The sequence below is a fragment of the Emydura macquarii genome, unplaced genomic scaffold, assembly GCF_026122565.2.
Source record: "Emydura macquarii macquarii isolate MOO-44397 ecotype Brisbane River unplaced genomic scaffold, CSIRO-AGI_Emac_v2 contig_374, whole genome shotgun sequence".
Taxonomy (NCBI): Eukaryota; Metazoa; Chordata; order Testudines; family Chelidae; genus Emydura; species Emydura macquarii.
In genome coordinates, this window is record NW_027130511.1 from 9,624,472 (window position 1) to 9,645,650 (window position 21,179).

A 21,179-nucleotide genomic window follows, 5' to 3' on the forward strand; every position below is an offset into this window, starting at 1 on the left:
CATAATATCACACACTACACTAAGACCACTGCACGCGATGGGGCAAAAGTCAGGGACAATATGTCAAGTTTATACATATATGTTAGCTTATTTTATTGGTTGGTGTTAAACAATTTTTCATAAAATGTAAGAAGGATTTATGACTTTAGAACCCTCCCCCCCTTTTCATGGTAGTTTTGAATAGAATGAAATCGAAAAAACACACCTCACGATTTTTCCAGGCTTGTTTCTGTAAACCACACCACGGAACTACAAGATGCAATGTGAATTGTGATTCACATCACTCATATGCATACATGACACTAAAGAGAAAAAACTCTAATTTAAAAAAATTGGATTAAGTAAAAGAGAATTTACAAATGATTGTTTAATAGTGGTTTGAAAGAGTGTTATTCACCCAGTGGAGAGAAGCAGCAATTATGGTCTATGACTTACCTGTATGTCTGAAAACCTTTAAAAAGTGTATTTTTAACCCAATAGACTGGAGTCGGTCTAGTTTACCAAGTCACTGGCTACCATTAAATAATGAATGATAGATTTATCTTTCATGCACCATGCAGCCATTCTGGATGAAAACTAAGTCCTTTTCCTTCCAAGCCTTTGTGCTCAAAGGCATTACCCATGCACAAAAGGAGCCAATTTTCTAAGCAAAAAACTCATGCCCTGCTCCTTAGCTGTGCTGAGCACTCACAACTGCCACTAACTTCAATAGCAGTTGCAGATACTTAGCACAGTTGATTAATTACTGGATATAGTTGTAAATTACCTTTGGACAGAGACCTGTAATTTTCTACATGTCTTTAAAGCACAGAGTTGTGGTGCTGAATAAAGTAAAGAATCATAATAAATGTTAATCAGCTCTTGTTATGGAAAACAAAGCTGTTTTTAATAAATAGTTAACAAAAAGCGTCTTAGATGCTTGGCTGATTTTATCTTTAATAAACAAGAAAAAACATCAAAGTGATTTTAAAGCTAAGGCTCCGGTCCTGCAAGTGTTATTCGTGTGAGTAACACTTACTCACACAAGTAATCCTAGGAGTGAGATTTACTGATTTAGGCCCCAATTGTGAAAATGTTGTTTCTGGACTTCGACCTGCTATTTTAAGTTTAGGTCTGGAATGAAGTTTTGACTGTTGAGTTCTTAAGCCCTGGATAGGGGGTTAGAATGGAAACAATTTAGTGATGTGAATTATGCTGCTGTCGCAACATCAACACTGCTGGGCAATTTTTTTCAAGTTACTAAAGAAAGGAAACGAAGTCTGATGTAATTTTCTTACAAACATAAACAAAACCCAGCAAGACTGCAAGTCTCTTCTCTTTCTGAAGAATACCAGAAAAAATAAAACTAGGAGAGGCAGACATTCCTTTGTAAGGACAAAGCTAATAAAGTATTTTATTTTGGAAGTAGACATGACACAATTTGAGTTTAAAGGTCCATTCAGCTTTTGTCCTAATATTTTAAATTTGACACTACTACATGTCAAAAGATGTTAAAATAGTTTTGTGGTCTGACAAGTCACTCGGCAAGAATAATTTTTAAGCGGCTTTTCTTTTTGTTTCAGTTAAAATTAAAATCCATGCTGTCTAATCCTTGGAGTCAATCTGTAATTAAGGGGATTTGAAGAGAGACCATGCACTGCATTAATGATAAAATTTAATATCTGTTTTAATACTCCAACATAAGAAAAAACTAAGCAACACACAAAAACACAATCATCTCTCTATTTTGTGTGAATACAGGATATATGTCCCATTCCTATGTAGCAGTGCTATATTTAATGTCAGCTTTTTTGTTTATAGATTGAATATTTCAGGATTTAGTATCTACACAGCTTAAAACTGCAGCTGGTTGAAAGTTGGCACACTCTAATAGGCTAGATAAACAGATTTTATTTTATCTAGTATAGAAAATTATTGTTGGATGTATAACTGCTTCTACTTGGAATTCCTTACAATAACACTCAAGATTTCAAACACTTTCCCCCCACACCTCCAACATCTGACACAAGTATAGCTCAAAGTGAGAAATAAAAGTAAATAAGCAATTAAAGTTGACCAATTTTATTTGGTATTTTGATTTTTTAATAGGTCAATAAGTGCTTTTATAAATTCTACTGAACATACTACAAAATCTGTTTTTCATAATGTTTTTGGTGTAAGTCCACATTCTAATCTATACTGTGTATCATAGAGCACTGTACCTCCCAGGAGAGAATTTGATATCCTAACCATTTAAAACTGCAGCAGGTTGACATCTCTTGTAGTACTCCAAGTGTCCACTGAACTATACATCTTTAAATGAAAACATGACTGATTATTTTTAGACAAACTGATTTTAAGTAGTCATACTTTATTTTTGTACAAAATAGTTAAAAAAAGATCTAATCGAACAAAGAATGTCATGAGCACTAGAGTAGCTCCTAATGACATATTGGATGGGATACTGAAGTGATACAATATTTATATTTGAGAAACGGATACTGACTTGAATCAGTAATTTTACTTTGGAATCAAGCATTTTCTTCAATAAAATACCTACTCTCCTGAGCCTTTCTGAAAATTCTATAGAACCATAACTTATTCTAGCAACAACTAATAATATGATATAACACACATATGTGCTTTACTACACAGATCTACACATTGATTCCAATGATATCACTGAATATTATGGTTTATTTTTCTACACCAATATAAGTGTGCATGGCACTGCCCTGAAGACTTTACAACCTCTGGGCCCAAAGCTACAAACAATTCAATGAATTAATAATTTTAGTACTCCAAAGCAAGAAGAAAAAATAAGGTCCCAGTCCTGCCAATGCTTATGCCTTTAAATTGTGTCATTGAGCTCAATGGGACTATTCACATGCACTGTCACTCACTCACTTGCATGTTTAAAAGGATCAAGGCCCAACTTAACAGCACTACTCCATGAATAAAATTACTTACTGGAGTTGTGCAAATCAATTTTTCAGTTTGATGGCCAAGCCAAAAAAAATCAGAAACAAATTTTGGCTTGGATTGACCCAAAACAATTTTTTTTAGTTTTCTCAGTGAAACAAGAAGTCGGAAAATAATTCATTTTAGGTCAAACAAAACAAACTTTCAGCCCCAAAAGTGTTTTTGGATAGATTCACAAAGGTGGCCTTCACAAAAACTAGTGGAGGAGGTGATGGTGGTGCCTTTTCCCATTTTATTCCATAGCCCAAGGGTAACAGAAGTCATTTGGCATGTGGGAGATCCAGGTTCATTGGGTCAGAGAGAGAATGAGAACAACTTAACAGCCTGGTGATGAGGGGACGCCCCTAGGTTCCAGTCCTTGCTCCAATGAACACTTAATTATACCAAGTGGAACAGCTCATCTAAAATGCAAGAGACCCAAGTTTAAGTCCTGCTCCAAATCAAGCAGAGTGGGGAGTTGAACAGAAGGTGTCCCAGGTAAGTGCTCTAACCACAGGGCTATATGGTATTAGGGCAATACTACCAGCACAACTTCCTTAAATAGTGCCGAACACTCGTTGTGAACTGAGGCCCACCCAATTTTTTTTGGCTGAAACTATTTGGCAAACTCATGTTGAATTTGTGAATAGTTTTGGTTGACCCAGCATTTTTTGGCAAATAAACTATTTGTCTGAAAAATTTCACCCAGTTCAATTTTTAAGTGTTTGCTGAACTGGGCCATAAAGGGCTTCAGGGGTGAGGAATATTAAAAATTGTACCAACGTGTTAAAAGCTTTCCACATTTCCTAAAATATGTGGCAGAAATAAGCCACATGTTGATGTGGTGTGGCATAAAGATTTTATTGCCCCTCATTTGGGATGAACTAAAGAACTTGCTTATGACAGTGCTTAATTTGTAATAAAAGAGGTGCCAGGGCTCAAGCAATATTTTTACATTCATAACTAAGGCAGCAAGGCCAGAGGTGCCCCAGCGGGACTGAGCCTGGCAAACTCTGGCACAAATTAAGCACTGACTTATGGCTTTGTCACTCCTGAGAAAGGAGTTGTGCACAAACTCATGGCAATAAAACCTTGACAGCATATCACATCATATATTCTCTCTATATAATTAATATATTAAATGTAAATAAGCATGCAAATTAAGTCAGAATAATGAAGCCCTAGCTGTAATCCAACATTCTCACACAAAAAAAATGACAACTTTATGAAATCGGGTGGAATTTGGAATTGCCTAGTAAAACTGAAGGTTATATGCATAAAAAACATCTCTTCTGGGGTGGGAAATCAGCTTGAAGGGTTCTAAAGCCAGAAAAGCCAATAATAAACACAGTTCAGAAAGTGAAGTCACAGCAGATTGACTTTATATACAGTATCTGACTACAGAGAGTGGAGTTTTCAGTTTTTGAGTTTAATCTTTGAGATCCCAATTGTATATTTGACTATATAGTGTGAACGTATAACAATGTTAAACTGCTAATACCATGTCTGGATAAGCATAAGCTGATTTACTGTTTTATCATTATATTTGTTATTTCAGCTTCCTATCCAAAAGTTTTAAGTTAATTTTTCATTTGAATTTTTAAGTGCTTTTGCGTGAACTATAAATTTACCTTTCCAGCTAATGAAGGGTGAATTTCTGAATTTACCTTTCCAGTTAATGAAGGGTGAATTTTTGAATTTGTTGACTAAATTTTGGAGACCTGAAGAGTTGACCTTTTAATTGAGAATACTGTGACAATGTATTTATCGCTACAAGAGAAATCAGACCTTTTTTGCTTTCCATTGAATAATTCATTCTTGTGTAAGCCATTATGAAATGTAGCCGGATCACAACATTTCAGTGCTGTGCATTCAGAATCTGTGTGAACAAAAAAGAACTCTAATATATACTGAGTTGAGGTCTTGATGTACTGATATATCTTAGATGACGTCTGCTGCTGAGATCTGTACTGCGCCTTTCACGTTTTATAAACAATAAAATGTCTAATGTCCTACGCTACCTGTTCCACATTCCACAGCTAAAATGACTTTCACTGGTAAAGATAACTTTCATATATTTTTCCGGTGGATGAAGCACAGGTTGTATGAACAGTGATTTCATGACTAAGGCTCTGGACCTTCCCTGTAAATAACAGGATTGTATTGTGAAATTTAATGTTATTGCTTTGAGTCACGTTCCAGGTCCTCTCAGATCTTAACTATTAAAGCCATAAAATGTATATTATTCTAATGCTCACTGTTAGCAGCAAAGTCAGAATCCAGCCCTAGATCTTAGTGGAGTCATGGAAGAGGTCCATTGGCAGAGAGGAGAGAAATATTCCATTTCATGGACGCTCTATCAACCAAAAGGAGCCTTCCCATTAGTAACAGCAGAACAGACAAGATCTTCAGATATGGGAGAAAGAAAGATGGGAACAACAGACATAGTATCTTGTGGCTTCTGAGTCAAGGCTGATCTGCAGCCTTGAGACTGCTTTAGGGCCCCATGCTTTAGTGTCATCTGCTGCCACCTCCCCCTCTTCTACACAAACTCACTCATTATTGGTTCTTAAACCACCATCAAAATGGTGCGTAAGACTCAGATAAACTGGGCAGATTTTCAGATACAGGGGCCCCAGAAGCCATTTTAGAGTCAGAAATATTTAGATTGATACCCCACCCCCTAGACTCCTCTATGTCTACCACAGACCTAAAGTGGATTCTATTAACTCTGAGAGCCTTTTCAGATAAGGAGGTCATGGGTGGGTCAGAGCAAGACCTTTGCTATTTAATGCTCCTGTGTCTTGGCTTTTGGGTGAGGGCTTAGGTTACTATCTTTTATACATTTTATTGTAGGACAAATAACCAACGTGTCATCATGCACTCAGGCTTCAGATGTTGTTTACAGTTACTGCTCAAATAAAAGTTGTTTTTCTGTGCATCTTGTGAGCTGATGATGTAAAGTAGGACATTAGAAGGGTGCATGAACACGGAAATTGGGAACCACTGGACTGTTGGGAGTGGATGGAAACAAGCCTTACACACAAAATTAAGTTTCATGAAATAAAGTAATACTTAATAGCAATATATAATTTGCCATAGCCATTCACATAGGTCTGGTACCTTGCCTCCAGCAGCAACCTCAGAGAAAGGAAAAAATAAAGACTGGGCTAAACATTTTTGTGTTTATTTGTAACAAATTACAGCAACAGGAAAAAAAAAAAAAAAGGGAACAGCAAGAAAAAATGTTCTATGAAGTATTAGCACAAGGTATGACTCAAAGTCAGATGGCCACAGCTACCCTCTCCCACCTGGCAATCACAGCTCACATAAAAGGGAAAAGCTATTACAGTTATCCAAATTCCAGTATTAGAAAATTACTTCAGGATCTCATCATGAAAGAGCAGAAATAAAACACAATCAATGCCAAAAGAGTCCAGAGCTCAACAATATTCAAAAAGCTTCACAGTACCTATTACATTCAGACTGAAAAACTGCAAGCAGATGTATGCCACATTGCACTCAATATTTTACTAATCCAACAAGGTGGGATTCTGCTAGTTTGATTAAGATAGGGTGGGGGTGGTTGATTCATGCTCTTCAGTCTTCTCTCCTCCATGCTGACTGAAACCCATATCAAATCAGGAGACCTGAGCCATGATATTTAAATCATCATTATAGCTATGTGGTGACAAGTGCATCAAGCAGTCACTTTACACTATTGGCGAAGGAAGCTCTAACTCACACGCAAACTTTCTCCACTCGGTGATCCACAGAGTCGGGAACAGACACTGAAGCTGTGTGGTTATGTGTGGTATTTTCTGCCCTTCTGTGCATGATGATGCTTTGGGCTGGTCTAGGACATATCTTTAATTGGAATTACAGGACAGTAAAATGAAAACACATTAGAGTAGAACATGAAAACAATTACTTATGCCAGTAATTATAGATTGTAGTTTTAAAGTTCAGCTAGTGCACAATACAGCTAATTACAGAGTCCAACTCTGCAACCCTTAACCGTTTAACTCAGTCAGACTGATCATGTAAGCACTATTCAAAGTGAGTAAGGGTCACTATACATAGTGTCATCTCACAGACACAGAGCACAAGACAATACTCCTTAGTCTACTGGCCCACCAAAATCATATCCTGTGACAGTTAAGGCTCTGGCAAGACACACCCCATCCATCCAAAACCTTAAAACATGGAAATAAAAAGTTAAGGGAAAAGGTAAATGTAGAATCATAGAAGATTAAGGTTGGAAGGGCCATCAGGAGGTTATCTAGTCCAACCCCCTGCTCAAAGCAGGACCAACCCCAACTAAATCACCCTTTCCCTCTTTGTATTCCTACAACATTGCCAATAACACAATCCAATGCTCTATTCACTTCCATCTCCAATAGATATCCAATGGCAATAAGTATCCCTGCTTCAGCAAACTTATACTATAACATAAAACCTTAATCGTGATCTCATATGCTTTTATATTAATTATATCCACAGATCAGCACATCTGACTGCGACACATTCCATGCATTTGTAACGTTATTTTGCCTTAATACGGCTAAGATCACAGTTAAAACTTGCACTCAAATGGCAAAACTTTAAGTTGGGGTACATATTGTTTCTGGGTATCTGTTTGAGATGGAAGTGAAAGCCTTACATAGTTTCGGTGTACCTCACTGGATAGCTCCCCTGAGTCAGGGAGAAGAGAAACTGAACCTGTCTGAGAATCAGAGGGAGAAACTGAAGCTGCTGCTATGTCAACCCTGCTGAAGAGCATAAGAGGCTGTAACATATCTCAGTGAATTCTGTGTGTATAAATGTTCCACCCCCATTTAAAAGTTCCTGCATTTAAGTACAGCAAGAGCAACCCTCCATGATGGCCAATGACAACCTATCTGTCCAGAGAGGAAATTTCCATGAAGAAGTCTATGTAATCACTCACTTCCCAAAACACACTGTCACCTCTCACAGACTTCTGAAAATTGGATACAGCCAGGTGCAGCTGCAGCAGTGGGTGTGCATGCCTGCATTTCACCTGCAGAGCTGCCTATGGCCCTCCCCTTTCCATGGCAGTATGAAGCATACATCTCAACCTTCAAACACACTGCGATGCTCTCCAAGGGTACCCAGAATTGAGAAGCACCTGTCCTTACCGTGTGGAAGCTTTGTCTGTGCATGCTGTGGATCAGCTCCAAGAATGTACCAGTCTCTGGCAATACAAGTACTGGCTCCCAGGCTCTCACAGACCTCACTCTCTGTCCCCCCTGGAGTGCCCAACTCAGGATCATCATTCTCACTCACTCACACCCTCCCCTCCCCGTTACATATAAAACAAAATCCTAACACACTCTCTAGGGCCTAAATGTAACTCTCAACACATTCCCCTATCTTCTACGATATAGCTTTCCCCAAATCCTTTTCCCAGCACTTTTAACTACTTGGATTGAAACCCCTTCTCATAAAATAAAACCGACTGGTGGCTCATCTTCACAGATTAAAGTAATAACAGGCATCATCTGCACCCCAGATATGGTTCCAAACATTCCTTGTCTTGTCCCCAAACAAGATAACCCCTGCAGTTTTTGGTTTTTTTCCTGCAGCCGCTGCAATATATTGATTAGCACAGGGGTCCCCAAATTGTGGGGCGTGAAGAAACATTTGGTGGGGAGGGCATGGAGGGAGCACCACTCAGCCTCGCTCTATACTGAGCTGTGCTCTGGTTGGCTGCAGCACCCACCCTTGGCCACCAGTGGCGACCCATGGCCTCCACCACTGATCACAGTCTCCACCTCCAGTCACAGCTCCTACTCCTGGCCCCATAAGCCCAGCCCATGGACCCAGCCTCAGTTGCGCCCCTGCTACCAGTGCCCAGCCTGCAGCCACCAGGGCCTGCCATGGCCCCCCTCCCAGTCTTGGACCCCAGCCCCAACCTGCAGCCCCCAGCCATGGCCCTGTTTCCAGCTCGCAGCCCCCAGCCCTGATCGTGGCCCTGCTCCCAGCCCAGAAGCGGGGGGGAATAGACAGTGGTAAGGGGGTGCGCTAGGAAGTTTGGGGACAACTCAATTAGCCTTTTGCTCAGACTGTAAATGGTATCCATTGTGAACCATACAATACTTAATTTGCACATAACCAACCAGAGTGAGATAAGAGTCTCCTCCATGCTAACTGACTGGGGTATGTGGATCACCTTTTGGTGACCTCTCTTTACCCACAGTCCTACAGAACATACATTTTAGTGCATATATGTAACTCATCACATAGTTTCCATACATACATCTCATAATGATTATAACAACACAGGCTCTCATTAGATATCAGACCCAGGGGATCTCTGTAGCCCTTATGTACCTGTATCCTCTGCCAGTTGGCATCAAGAGGTCCTTGGGGCACATACTCCATTGTGGGACACTTGTACTTGTACAGCCACCAACACCAGGCACTGAACTGATGACCTCCAAAACTGAAACTATTAGTGTTTAGGGCTTATGCCAAAAAGCCAAGCTCTCTAGCTGAGTTTTGCACATCCCCTGTACATTCGTCATAGAGGGGGACAACACTCACACTAACCAGTGGGTTATACCGCAAAATTTGTGACAAATGAGTGAAATGTGCATATTTTGATGATTCTCACCATAAAACCCATAATAATCTATAAATTAAGGACAAAATCTATATCAAAGTGGCCTGGTCACTGTGTAAATCACATGCAACCCTACCATCTCCCCACAGAGATCAGCAGCGGGGATTACACCTCTTAACCTTCATCACCCTAGCTTGCACCTTTCCTATTTGAGATGAAGGAGCAATTGCCAGCCTGCTTGTAGATCAGCCACTTGAGGAAGACTTGACACCTGACTTCTCAGTGGGTTACACAACTACTTACCTGGCAGCAGCAGAATATTGGTGATTGGAAATCCTGGATTCGATCTCTGGCTCTGAGAGAGCAGTGTAGTTTATTGTAGTTAGAGACAGAAAATCAAAACTGATTAGGTAGTCAGTATGGGGCTTGTCTTGCAACAGATTTGGGATGAGGGTCTGCAGCAGCCTTGCATACTCTCTCTGCTAACTTATTTTTAAAAAATGAATAAGGGAGAGTTCAGCAGCTCTTCTGGAATGGTCTTCTCAGGTAGGGTTATAGTCAGTAATACGGGTAGCAAATTGCATGGGAATTTAAACAGCAGTCATCACTCACACTCACACTCACACTCACTCACACTCACACTCACACTCACACTCACACACACACACACACACACACCCCTGAAATCAGTTCAGCTGCTTTATAGTAACAGCTAGTTTTAGTTTCAGACACTTTAAAAATGAAACTTTGCTAGCCATTTGTGCCCCCTGTGTTAACTATAATCATTTTTTTAAAAAGGTAGCAGCAGGCAATAAATCTCTCTTCTGAAACAAGCATTGTATTCCATATTGTATATTTCACCTAAACAATGTGAGCATTACATTAATTTCAACAGAGTTAGCATCTTAAAGTTTGTTACATCTGATCCTTCAGATTCATTATAAAGTCAAGGGTTTGTGCTTCACATAATCGGCTGAATGCTCAGCTGTGATGCTCTTGTGATTGTCATAACTGAGGGTGATCGGCACACCTTTCTACTCCAAAAATCCTGGGACTGCAGGGGGCCAAAAATGGTTTCTGACATAACTTAGGGAAACCTTAGGGGTGCTCTAAATTGCACCACCTGGAGTGGGCCTCCTGTCACTGCCACATAGCACATGTAGAGAGGAGGAAGCGAGTACAGCCAGCTATACTGGCTTTATGCAACCCAGGATTCACCTACTCCATGGGAATCCTTGACTGTTCTTTTAGGACAGTTTTCTGGCTCCCTTGTACAGCAGGACCAAGAGCTGAGGATCTGGCCCAAATGTATTAAGTTCTTAATAAAATCATAAAAGTGCATAGGATGAATTTTATATCAAATCACAACTAAAGAGATGGTCAGGTAATAAAATAAAACAAAACAATCACAGCCAAATATTAACATTCTAACAGCTTCGAAGGAGATGAATAACCTTTAGAAGTTCTACTGACATCATACTTGGCTGGAATAAGCTCATTAAGTCATTAAAGGGCACCTGATTTGTGTATCATTGTGAAAAAGTCTCCCCTTCCCCAGTTTTAAGGGTTAGCTTGAAAGCAAATTAGTATGTCTCTTTGGTGTTTAAAGCAGATTAATAGCGGCTTTACAAAGAATGTGCCACCTAATTAAAATTTGCAACGTAAATCATAGGCCTCTGAAAAAAAATCACCTCTCCAAACTTCATATTCAAACCCAATTAAATATTTTCCATGAGTTTTCACATGAAGCTGATGATTTCAAAAGACTTCTTTCTCTATTTCTTCTTTAGCAGAGCAATGAGGACATTTACATAAATGTACAATAATTTTATGATGAGGGTGACTGAGGTGTGACACAAACATTTACTTTTCCTTTTTGAACATATTCTCCACAGCTACAAACTACAAAACCAACAACAAAAAATGACCCAAGGTAGTATTTTAATACTGATGAAGAAAAAATTATTCCTGAACAACTGCACACTTTAACTGAGTCAAATATTTCAGTGTATTGTGGGAATACATTTATCAGAATCAGTAGAGACCAAGTGTTAATTACAAAGGCCAAGCCAAATGAATAATCATATATATAGACTCTGACATATTAGTCTTGTAAAGTACTTTGCAGATCTTATTTTATGAAAATGTACTTAGGGCCTATATACATTTGTGCTCTTAGGAAGCAATTATTCCTAAATGATTTAGATATAATTCAATTTGGAATATTGTAAGAGATTTTTTTAAAAAATGGTTTCAGATAGAGGAGGATTATATTACTTTAAATGAAAATATTGGTCCAAATTCTCCTCTCAGTGACATCAGCACATTTCTGGGTGTCGCTGTGAGAAGGATTTGGAACCGACATTTTCATTCAAATGAGTATAATCCTCTAGTATGTGCGGGGGAAAAGGTAACAAAAATTCAGAGCACAAATTTGGCATCAGTGGGATTGGATCACTGTCACCATGAGGAGCATTTGGCCCATTTGATCAATTAGTCACAAATCCCAAACCCCACAAACTGATCTGCATGAGAGAGATTGGTTTAAGCCAACTACCTTACCAAAAGGATGAAGATAAGATGTATTGTACAGTAAGATAATGCAAATGGCTGGTATGGAACAAGAGGAAGGCTGCATACATGTAATAGTGTCACACTTCATACATAAGGCGTGATCATCAGATCTGACACAAGATCCAAGGGCATGCAAGGGTGGCTTTACATCACCTTTGTGTCCCCCTGATCTCTGGGCTGGCTAGGGCATGGTTCATCTCCAGCACAACTTAAAGCAGCCTTCTCCACCAATTAAATTCCTTTGTTACGATCCTATGAAGTGCTGAAAGTCCTCAAAACCCACTCTGACCCATGAGGGTAATTAGTACCTTACTGAAAGTGGCCTGTGCAGAAAAAACCATTTCACAGGGACACATTACAAAGCTTATTCAAAAGCAATTAGTGAAATAGAATACATTCATTTTAAATTATTTACTTCTGTCTTGTTTATGAAGTTAGTCATAACATCACATTTCATATTACAATTCTCTTTTGCTTAAAAAAAAAAAGTAAGGCACGGGAGATATTTCTAGGAAACATTAAAACATTGCAATTCCCTGTCGGTCTTTCCTCCCTTTGCAATTTACAGAGATAGTGTGAAAGGTTCTTTCACACGTCCATAAGAAGGAAAAAACCCATTGATTCTTTATACTGTACATGCACTTTCTTAATCCCCCACTTCTTTTCTTTGGCAATAACACATCAAAGGCACCACAACCCTTGTATGAGACTAACTCAGCACCTTCATATAAACTATTACCATTAATTACCATTCATTTGTAAGGAAAGCCATATGCTCCAATCATATAGACACTTATGCACATGAGTAACTTCACTTCCATAAATGAGCCGGAGGAATCATTCATGTGAAGAGTCACTCATGTGAGAGTGTCTTCAGGATCAGGGCTTAGTGCTATTTTGCAGATTTTCTCCTTTCATCCTTTGAAGGAAAAAGTTGATCAATTACAAAATAAGCATTCGCTTACTCAAAGGTAGAGTTATAGTTGGTACCACACAACACTGCTTCCCATACCCTGGACTCCCAATGAGAGCACCTTCCTTTAGGCTTAGAGGCTCTTTCCTTATCTCTCTCCCCAACCAATCCTCCTCTCCTTCAGTCAGTCCTGCACACTGCTGGTGCTCCATGCAAGAATTGCAGCAGTCCTGTACACTGCTCTGGAAATAAAGTTGAATGATTATTTATGAAGTTTTGCAGCTTGTTTTAGATATCAGCCACAAAATCTCAACAATCAATCCAGAGTTATATGTTTAATGTGGATATTGCTCATGGGTACTTCACTGTCTTTGAATAATGAAGTGTAAGAAAGCTGATATTTTAAAAACAGGTCATTATTTGAGAAGCTGTATCTCAGGAACACTTTAAGCAAATGACCTCAACTTTGTATCACAAACTCTACCCCAGGTCGTGAATTGGCATAACAATTTTCAACTCAATCTGACAATGTATGTGGACTATACAGAGTAAACTGGAAGGTAGAAAAATTAATTAAAGAAGTTCAATAAACAGCCTTAATTTTGCTCTCTACAGCGTTTCTATACTTTGACTCAGCACAATAGATTATTTTGCCAAATTTGAGATGTATTGAACAAGATGACTTAAAGTTAAGGCAGTTAGAAAAATACAAGAATTTCACCTTTTTTTTAAAAAAACAAAAAAAACAAAAAACAATCGATGCAGAGTTGACAGACTAAAGATGACATCAGCCTTATTTCTGCAACATGGCGTCCAGCCATATGTGGAAGATGGATTAAGTATATGCATGGTGGTTTATATACAGGAGGCATGTGACTCTGGCAAATCAGTTCCCAGCTCTTGCCAAGGTTGTGGGTGTCAGCTAAGCATTGACAAATTCATAGCTGAAAACTAGACCAGCTCACCTGTATGTTAATATTGTTTAAGTTAGATATTAGACCAGCAGTTCCCAAACTGTGGGTCGTGACCCCAAGTGGGGTCGCTTCATCAGCAGATGGGGTCACAGGAATCCCGAGCATGTAGAGGACGCCATTTTACAAAATGGCCTCCCCCACACAGCATGACCTCACATGTAACATATGCATGAAGTCACATTGAATGGAGGATGCTATTTGCACCACAAAACGACACCCTCCATGCAGCCTTATGTCACATGCACCATACGTGTGTGAAGTCATGCAATCCAGAAGACACCATTTTGTAAAGCAAAATGGCATCCTCCTTGCGGCGTGACCTTGCATGTACAGTGCATGTGAGGTCACACTGCATGGAGGACACCATTTTTAAATGGCAACTTCCATGCTGTCTGGGGTAGTGGGAAACAGCACATCTGAAAACGGGGTCATGCAGGGAAAAATGTTTGGGAACTGCTGTATTAGACTTATAGGAATGTGTTTAATGCTTAGACTCTATGCAATGATTGTAAGTTGCTGCATGCATTGATTTCACTTGAAATGTCTGTATCCCACTCTATAAGGTGATATATAAATTTTGCTTTATAACTGTAAAAATGCCTGCTCTGAACCTGTGTACTCAGACAGGAGAAATGGTCCACTGCCCATCAAGGACTATCAAAACTAAATGGACTTGGGTAATGGCCCTGTAGCATCCATGAAGGTGCTACGTGCAAGAAAGCCTGTCCCATCAGCTTGAATGCTGAAAGAAATGGATAAAGGAGGGACACATGAAAATTCTCTCTCTCTTTTTGCTGTTTGGACTCACATAGGGCTGGACCTAGGAAACAGAAGCAGAGATCCCCAGAGTCCACCTGGGTTAGCCCTAAAAGATATTCAGTGTTGGCAGATTACTACAACTCTCACCTTTTGGAACAATAGACTAACTCATTTGTGTATATATGTTGTCTGCTTTAATCTGTGAATAACTCTCTCATTTCTTCTTCCTAGTTAATAAACCCTTAGCTAGTTTACTGTAGGATTGGCTACAAGCATTGTCTTTGGTGTGAGATCTGAGGTACAAATTGACTTGGAGTTAGTGACTGATCTCTTGGGACTGGAAGCAACTTGAATCACAGAATATTAGGGTTGGAAGGGACATCAGGAGGTCATCTAGTCCAACCCTCTGCTCAAAGCAGGACTAACCCCATTTCATTCATCCCAACCAGGGCTCTCTCAAGCTGCATCTTAAAAACCTCTAAGGATGGAGGTTCCACCACCTCCTTAGGTAACCCATTCCAGTGCATCTCCACCCTCCTAGTGAAAAAGTTTTTTCTAATATCCAACCTAGACCTCTCCCAGTGCAACTTGAGACCATTGCTCCTAGTTCTGTCATCTACTACCACTGAGAATAGCCTAATTCTATCCTCCTTGGAACCCCCTTTCAGGTAGTTAAAGGCTGCTATCAAATCCCCCCTCATTTTTCTTTTCTGCAGACTAAACAAGTCTAGTTCCCTCAGCCTCTCCTCATAAGCCTTGTGCTCCAGCCTCCTAATCATTTTTGTTGCCCTCCGCTGGACTCTCTCCAATTTGTCCATATCCTTTCCATGGGGGAGGGGAAAGGGGGGGGGGCGGCGGCGCCCAAAACTGGACAAAATAACGCAAATGTGGCCTCAACAATGCCGACTAGAGGGTAACAATCACTTCCCTTGATCTGATGGCAATGCTCCTACTAATGCAGCCCAATAGGCTATTACCTTCTTGGCAATAAGAGCACACTATTGACTCGTATCCAGCTTCTTGTCCACTGTAACCCCCAGGTCCTTTTCTGCAGAACTGCTGCCAAGCCAGTTGGTCCCCAGTTTGTAGCAGTCCATCCTAAATGCTGAATTCTGCGTCTGTCTTTGTTGAACTTCATCATATTTCTTTTGGTTCAATCCTCCAATTTGTCTAGATCACTCTGTATCCTATCCCTACCCTCTAACATATCTAGCACTCCCCCCAACTTAGTTTCATCTGCAAACCTGATGAGGGTGCAATCCACTTCATCCTCCAGATCATTAATGAAGATGTTGAACAAAACTGGCCCCAGGTCCGACCCCTGGGAAACTCCACTTGTTACCGGCTGCCAACTAGACATCGAGGCATTGATCACTGCCTGTTGAGCCTGATGATCTAGCCAGCTTTCTATTCACTTTATAGTCCATTCATCCAACCTATACTTATTTAACTTGTTGGCAAGAATATTCTAGGAGACTATATCAAAAGCTTTGCTAAAGTCAAGATATATCATGTTCACCACTTTCCCCACATCCACAGAGCCAGTCATCTCATCATAGAAGGTCAGAGTGGTCAGGCATGACTTGTCCTCTTGTCCTTGGTGAATCCATGATGGCTGTTCCTGATCACCTTCCCCTCTTCCAAGTGCCTCAAAATGGACTCCTTGAGGACTGGCTCCGTGATTTTTCTGGGGACTGAGATGAGGCTGACTGGTCTGTAGTTCTCCAGATCCTCCTCCTCCTCTTTTTTGACGATGGGCACTATATTTGCCTTTTTCCAATCGTCGGGGATATTCACAAGCCACAAGTTTTTAAGGATAATGGACAATGGTTTTGCAATCACATCAGCACCCTCGGATGCACTGCATCCAGCCCTGTGGACTTCTGCATGTCCACCTTTTCTAAATAGTCCTGAACCTGTTCTTTCACCACTGAGGGCTGCTTACCTCCTCCCCATTCTGTGCTGCCCAGTGCAGTATTCTGAGAGCTGACCTTGTCTGTGAAGACAGAGGCAAAAAAAGCTACAAGTCCTTCAGCTTTTTCCACATCATCTGTCATCAGATTGCCTCCCCCAATCAGTAAGGGGTCCACGCTTTCTGTGACCATCTTCTTGTTTCTAACGTAACTGTAGAAACACTTCTTATTACCCTTCATGTCCCTTGCTAGCTGCAACTCCAATTACGATCTTTTGCGATCCTTGCGTATGTCATGTGGCAATCAACTATCACTATGTCCAGCTTGCCTGGGTAGCAAAGATAGACTGGAGTGCCCAAGGGAATCTGACTCCATGGTGAGACTGCTACAGTGCTTCAAGAGTTCAGATTTGTTACTGTTTTGGTGAAATATAATTACAGAACATACCAGTTTGGGGTTTCTGCCCTAGGGTGACCAGAGAGAAAGTGTAAAAAAATCAGGATAGGGATGGGAGGTAATATGTGCCTATGAAGAAAAAGCCATGAATATCAGAACTGTCCCTATAAAATCCAGCCATCCGGTCACCCTACTCTGCCCTGCTTTTCTGACAGTCTGCCATGAGGCTGGCACTTTCAGTCATCAACCACTCCAGACAGCGGGACAGGATGGATGAAGTAAATTTGTTTCTCTGAATCAGACTGGGATAGTAGGAGTTGGGAGGGTGTTGCTTTTGTACTCTACATTGTGAGGATAAAATACATGGTATGTTTTCCTGAAAACAATCAGGTGACCTAGAGGATATTCTGTGGCTGGTATGAGGGGGCTCTAAGATTTGTAACTACTGTATGTATGATGAAGGTTTAAGGTCACTGTTGGAAGCATACCAGAGGTAAAACCTGGTGGGGGAAGGGTAAGTGTGTGTATGTGCGTGTTTTCAGTCATCATCTGACTCCCAGTAGGATGTGTCTCAAAATTCTGTCACAGTGAGCCTGGTGCTAACAGCCATACGAGCAAGTGGTCCAGCGTGCAGCGGCAAGATGAAAGCAGCTGCAGGAAGATAATCAGTGATTTTTCTTCAAAATCACTGATATAAACTTTTATCTCTAGTGACTGATTTACATTTTCTAGGGAATTTTTACAACAAAAAGAGCGGATTAGTTTCTTGTTCTAAATGAAAGCTTAGTTATATATCAAAGATTACAAGCATTCCTGATGGGAGTTTTCAAAGGTTCTAAGTCCCTAACTCAAATTAATCATCCAATCTTTCGAAAAATATTCAGTGGGACTAGTACTCTCTGGGGAAAACCAAGTACAACAAAACTGGACTCGCTAGACAAACTCTTCTGGAACTATAATATTAAAAAAACCCAAATGCAGCTTTTCCAAAAGTGAAAAGCCTTCCACATTTCATATCTTCAAAACAATTTGGCCAATTAACCTCTAACTTTGCAAAATCAAATATGCCTAAGAAGGAGCAGGCAGATTCTTTGTTACAGATTCTTTGGACTGGATACAGGGACAGCAATATCAGGATTAAAAACAAAATCTAATTTGAACCTGAACTATTAGGTCACTCCTATGGCTCTGAAAATAAAATAATACAGTAAGCATCATTTCAGATAATATTAAATGGAAAAAGTGTAATTTCAATAAAATATTATTGTTTTCTGATGATGGCATTAAATAACTAACTTAGTACAATTATGGGAAATTACTTAACATCTTTTAAACATTTACTATTTGCAATCAACAGAATGCCTGTCAAACACTAGCTTCTGGAGACTCCAGATTCAAGGTACCTTCATTACTTTGGTCATAGATGACTCTGGCATCTATGGTTTCTCCCTATGATTTCCATCAGTTATCTTGAAGAAGGCTGTACTACTTTTGATAGCATAGACTTCATTTTGCAATATTTAGCACAGATTGTACTGACAACCTTAAACTCATGCAATATTTTGCATTTATGTGGCACTGAGTCTTTTCTAGTTTATTTAATAAACATTTTTTTCTTTTAGTTAGTTAAGCTCTTTCCAAAATTGGCCTAAAAATTGCACTGGCTACTAAATTTATATGCATGCAGTTTTATATGGCCAAGTTTCTGCTCAGGCAAAAAGTTGTATTTGTGTATGCAACCTCTATTCTCATTCTTACATGCAAATCTGAATGTTTGCATGTACAAATATATATGTATGCAAAATTATGTCCATAATTTCAGAAGCTAAGTGGAGTCTGTTCTGAAAATTCAGCCCCTTGCATCTACAGTGACAAAATGCTGTACCTTCTTTTTGTAATTAGTGAAGGAATAACTAAACAACAGGTATATAAGTCAGCTGATAGTCACCATGATCTATTTGAGGACCTGTCTCAAATTTCTTCACACTCAAGTGCCTTTTGTGCATTCCACAGTAACCAACCGTACATCAGCTTTATCGTCAACAGAGAGGCCAACGGTTAATTTCTTTGTTGCAGCATAAAGGCACATCACTGTACCCTGAAAGTGACCCTGGAGTAAAGAGAGGGAAATCATCTGACTAAGCCGATGAGTTGTCTTGAGTTCTATACCTTGCGTTGACCAGATCTACCAACAAAGAATGACAATTCTCTCATGCTCTCAAGAGTAACAAAAGAGGCAGGGCAACGTCTGACTATAAATGAGACACATTAATTTCCTCCTGTCTAAATAAAATACAATTTTAAAGTGACAAGATTAAATAGATAGAGGAATACTGGCTTCTACTAAACATTTATTTTCATTTCTTTGCATATAAACAGGAAACAGATTTCTGAACATTTTATCGGTTGAATACACTTACAAGATTTTGCATCTTACCTGGCAATTTCTCTTATGCTGGCAAGTAATGGTCCCTGCAGTTAGGTAGCTAAAAATTTAAATGATGTCACAATGCCACTTTCTCAAATCAAAATAGAAAAACCCTATCAAATCTTTTCATTGTCCTTTCTCTGTCCCCCTCCTCTTCCTCTCCTAATTTTTATTCTTATTGACAAAACTTATTATTCCTCCTCCCAATTCCAATTGAAATAAACTACCCTTCTGCAAATAGTAGTATCAACTATGTGGTCACTGGTAGTACAGGTCAATAATGTTATTAATATAGCACACGCTGCTGAAAGCAGATCAAACAGTCATGCTTTTAAATGTTAGTTTTGTGCAGTTGAGGCAAACACCAGCAGTTTTCTACAAATTGTAAAAATGCAATATTGCAAGGACAGAATCAAAACCAAATCTAGTGCTAGTTACCATGATACAGCCCATCGATTTTGAGAATATATTCTTTCTTTCTTGTTGTTTTCACACAACACACAAAATAAAATAATACCATAACAGAAGGGTGCTGTATCTGTGTTTAAAGAAGGGGTTGTTGGCAAACACCACAGCTCACTTCTGCCGAAATGTACACAACTGATATATGCAGCACGGAAAGCTGGCACCAAGGGCTTACAACCTTAATTTGCCTGCAAGAAGGAACGGAGATTTACCTTCAGAGCACGTTCTTGATTGTTTTCAGCAGTCAGATGTCTCATGTTGTTTGCTGAAGTCTGGTTCTGCTCTTTCAGATGATGAAGCTCCTGCTCCAGCCGTTTGCACTGCAACGAGGAAAGAATCCCATTAAGTAAAGGAGCTGGGGCATATTTTTTTCCAAGAAGCCAAAAGAATGAATGTAAATAACACCATCACCATTTTTGCAGAGGAAAAAGCTTCCAACAAAAGCAAGTTGTAATCTAAGAGATGAAATCATATTAGATCTTTATACTATATATAATTCAGTCTCTTGTTCATTGTCTTGTACTCATCCAATTGTTCAAAGGAAAAACTCTGTATATCAAGTATAGTTTATCAAGTAACTCTGCCAAATAATATTTAAAAATGTTACAAATTAATATGATACTGAGCCAAATTCTGGTCTCAGCTGCACCAGTGGATCAGAGCAGAATTTGGCCCATTATATTTAAATGTAGTTGGATATGAGAAAAGTCAGAATGTACCTTTACAAACACCCTCCCTTTTTAATAAAGAAATATATATATAGATTTATATAGTACATATTAATAAAACTCAGAGACTGCATTCATTCCCAAATATATACCAGATCTTGGAGGATACAACCAGTTTTAAAAAAATGTTTTATTTTTAATAATCAACTTTTTTAAATAATCAAGAACAGGATAGAAAATTTTAATTTGTCCTAGTCTGACTGTGTGCACACAAACACTTAAAGGAGTTAACTTTAATAACTATTTTTAAGGCCAAGGTATTTAGCATATTCAAATTGGCACCCAAAGCAGATTTAACCAGTTTTCAAGACAGCAGTGAGGGGCAAAACCCAGCTAGGCTGGCTTACCATAGTAATTAATTGTTAGCAGAAAAAAAACCCTGATAAAAAACAGGGGAAGAAGGACTAGAGATGAAGATTCAATGTGTTACTGAGGACATGTAAGAGAAATTGCTGAAGCAAAAATGAGAGAAGAGAGCATATGAGTTGCAAACATTAGCAAAA

General features: G+C 39.3%; 1 protein-coding gene across 3 annotated transcripts in view; it reads right to left on the bottom strand.

Moving 5' to 3' along the window:
• MIPOL1 (mirror-image polydactyly 1) overlaps positions 1–21,179 on the bottom strand; it is a 272,270-nt gene that overhangs the window by 106,008 nt on the left and 145,083 nt on the right. For all 3 annotated transcript variants that reach the window (XM_067533876.1, XM_067533883.1, XM_067533891.1), the window contains exon 10: positions 20,161–20,268. In XM_067533876.1, coding sequence (XP_067389977.1) covers positions 20,161–20,268 — 108 coding nt within the window. The remainder of the gene's footprint in view (positions 1–20,160; positions 20,269–21,179) is intronic.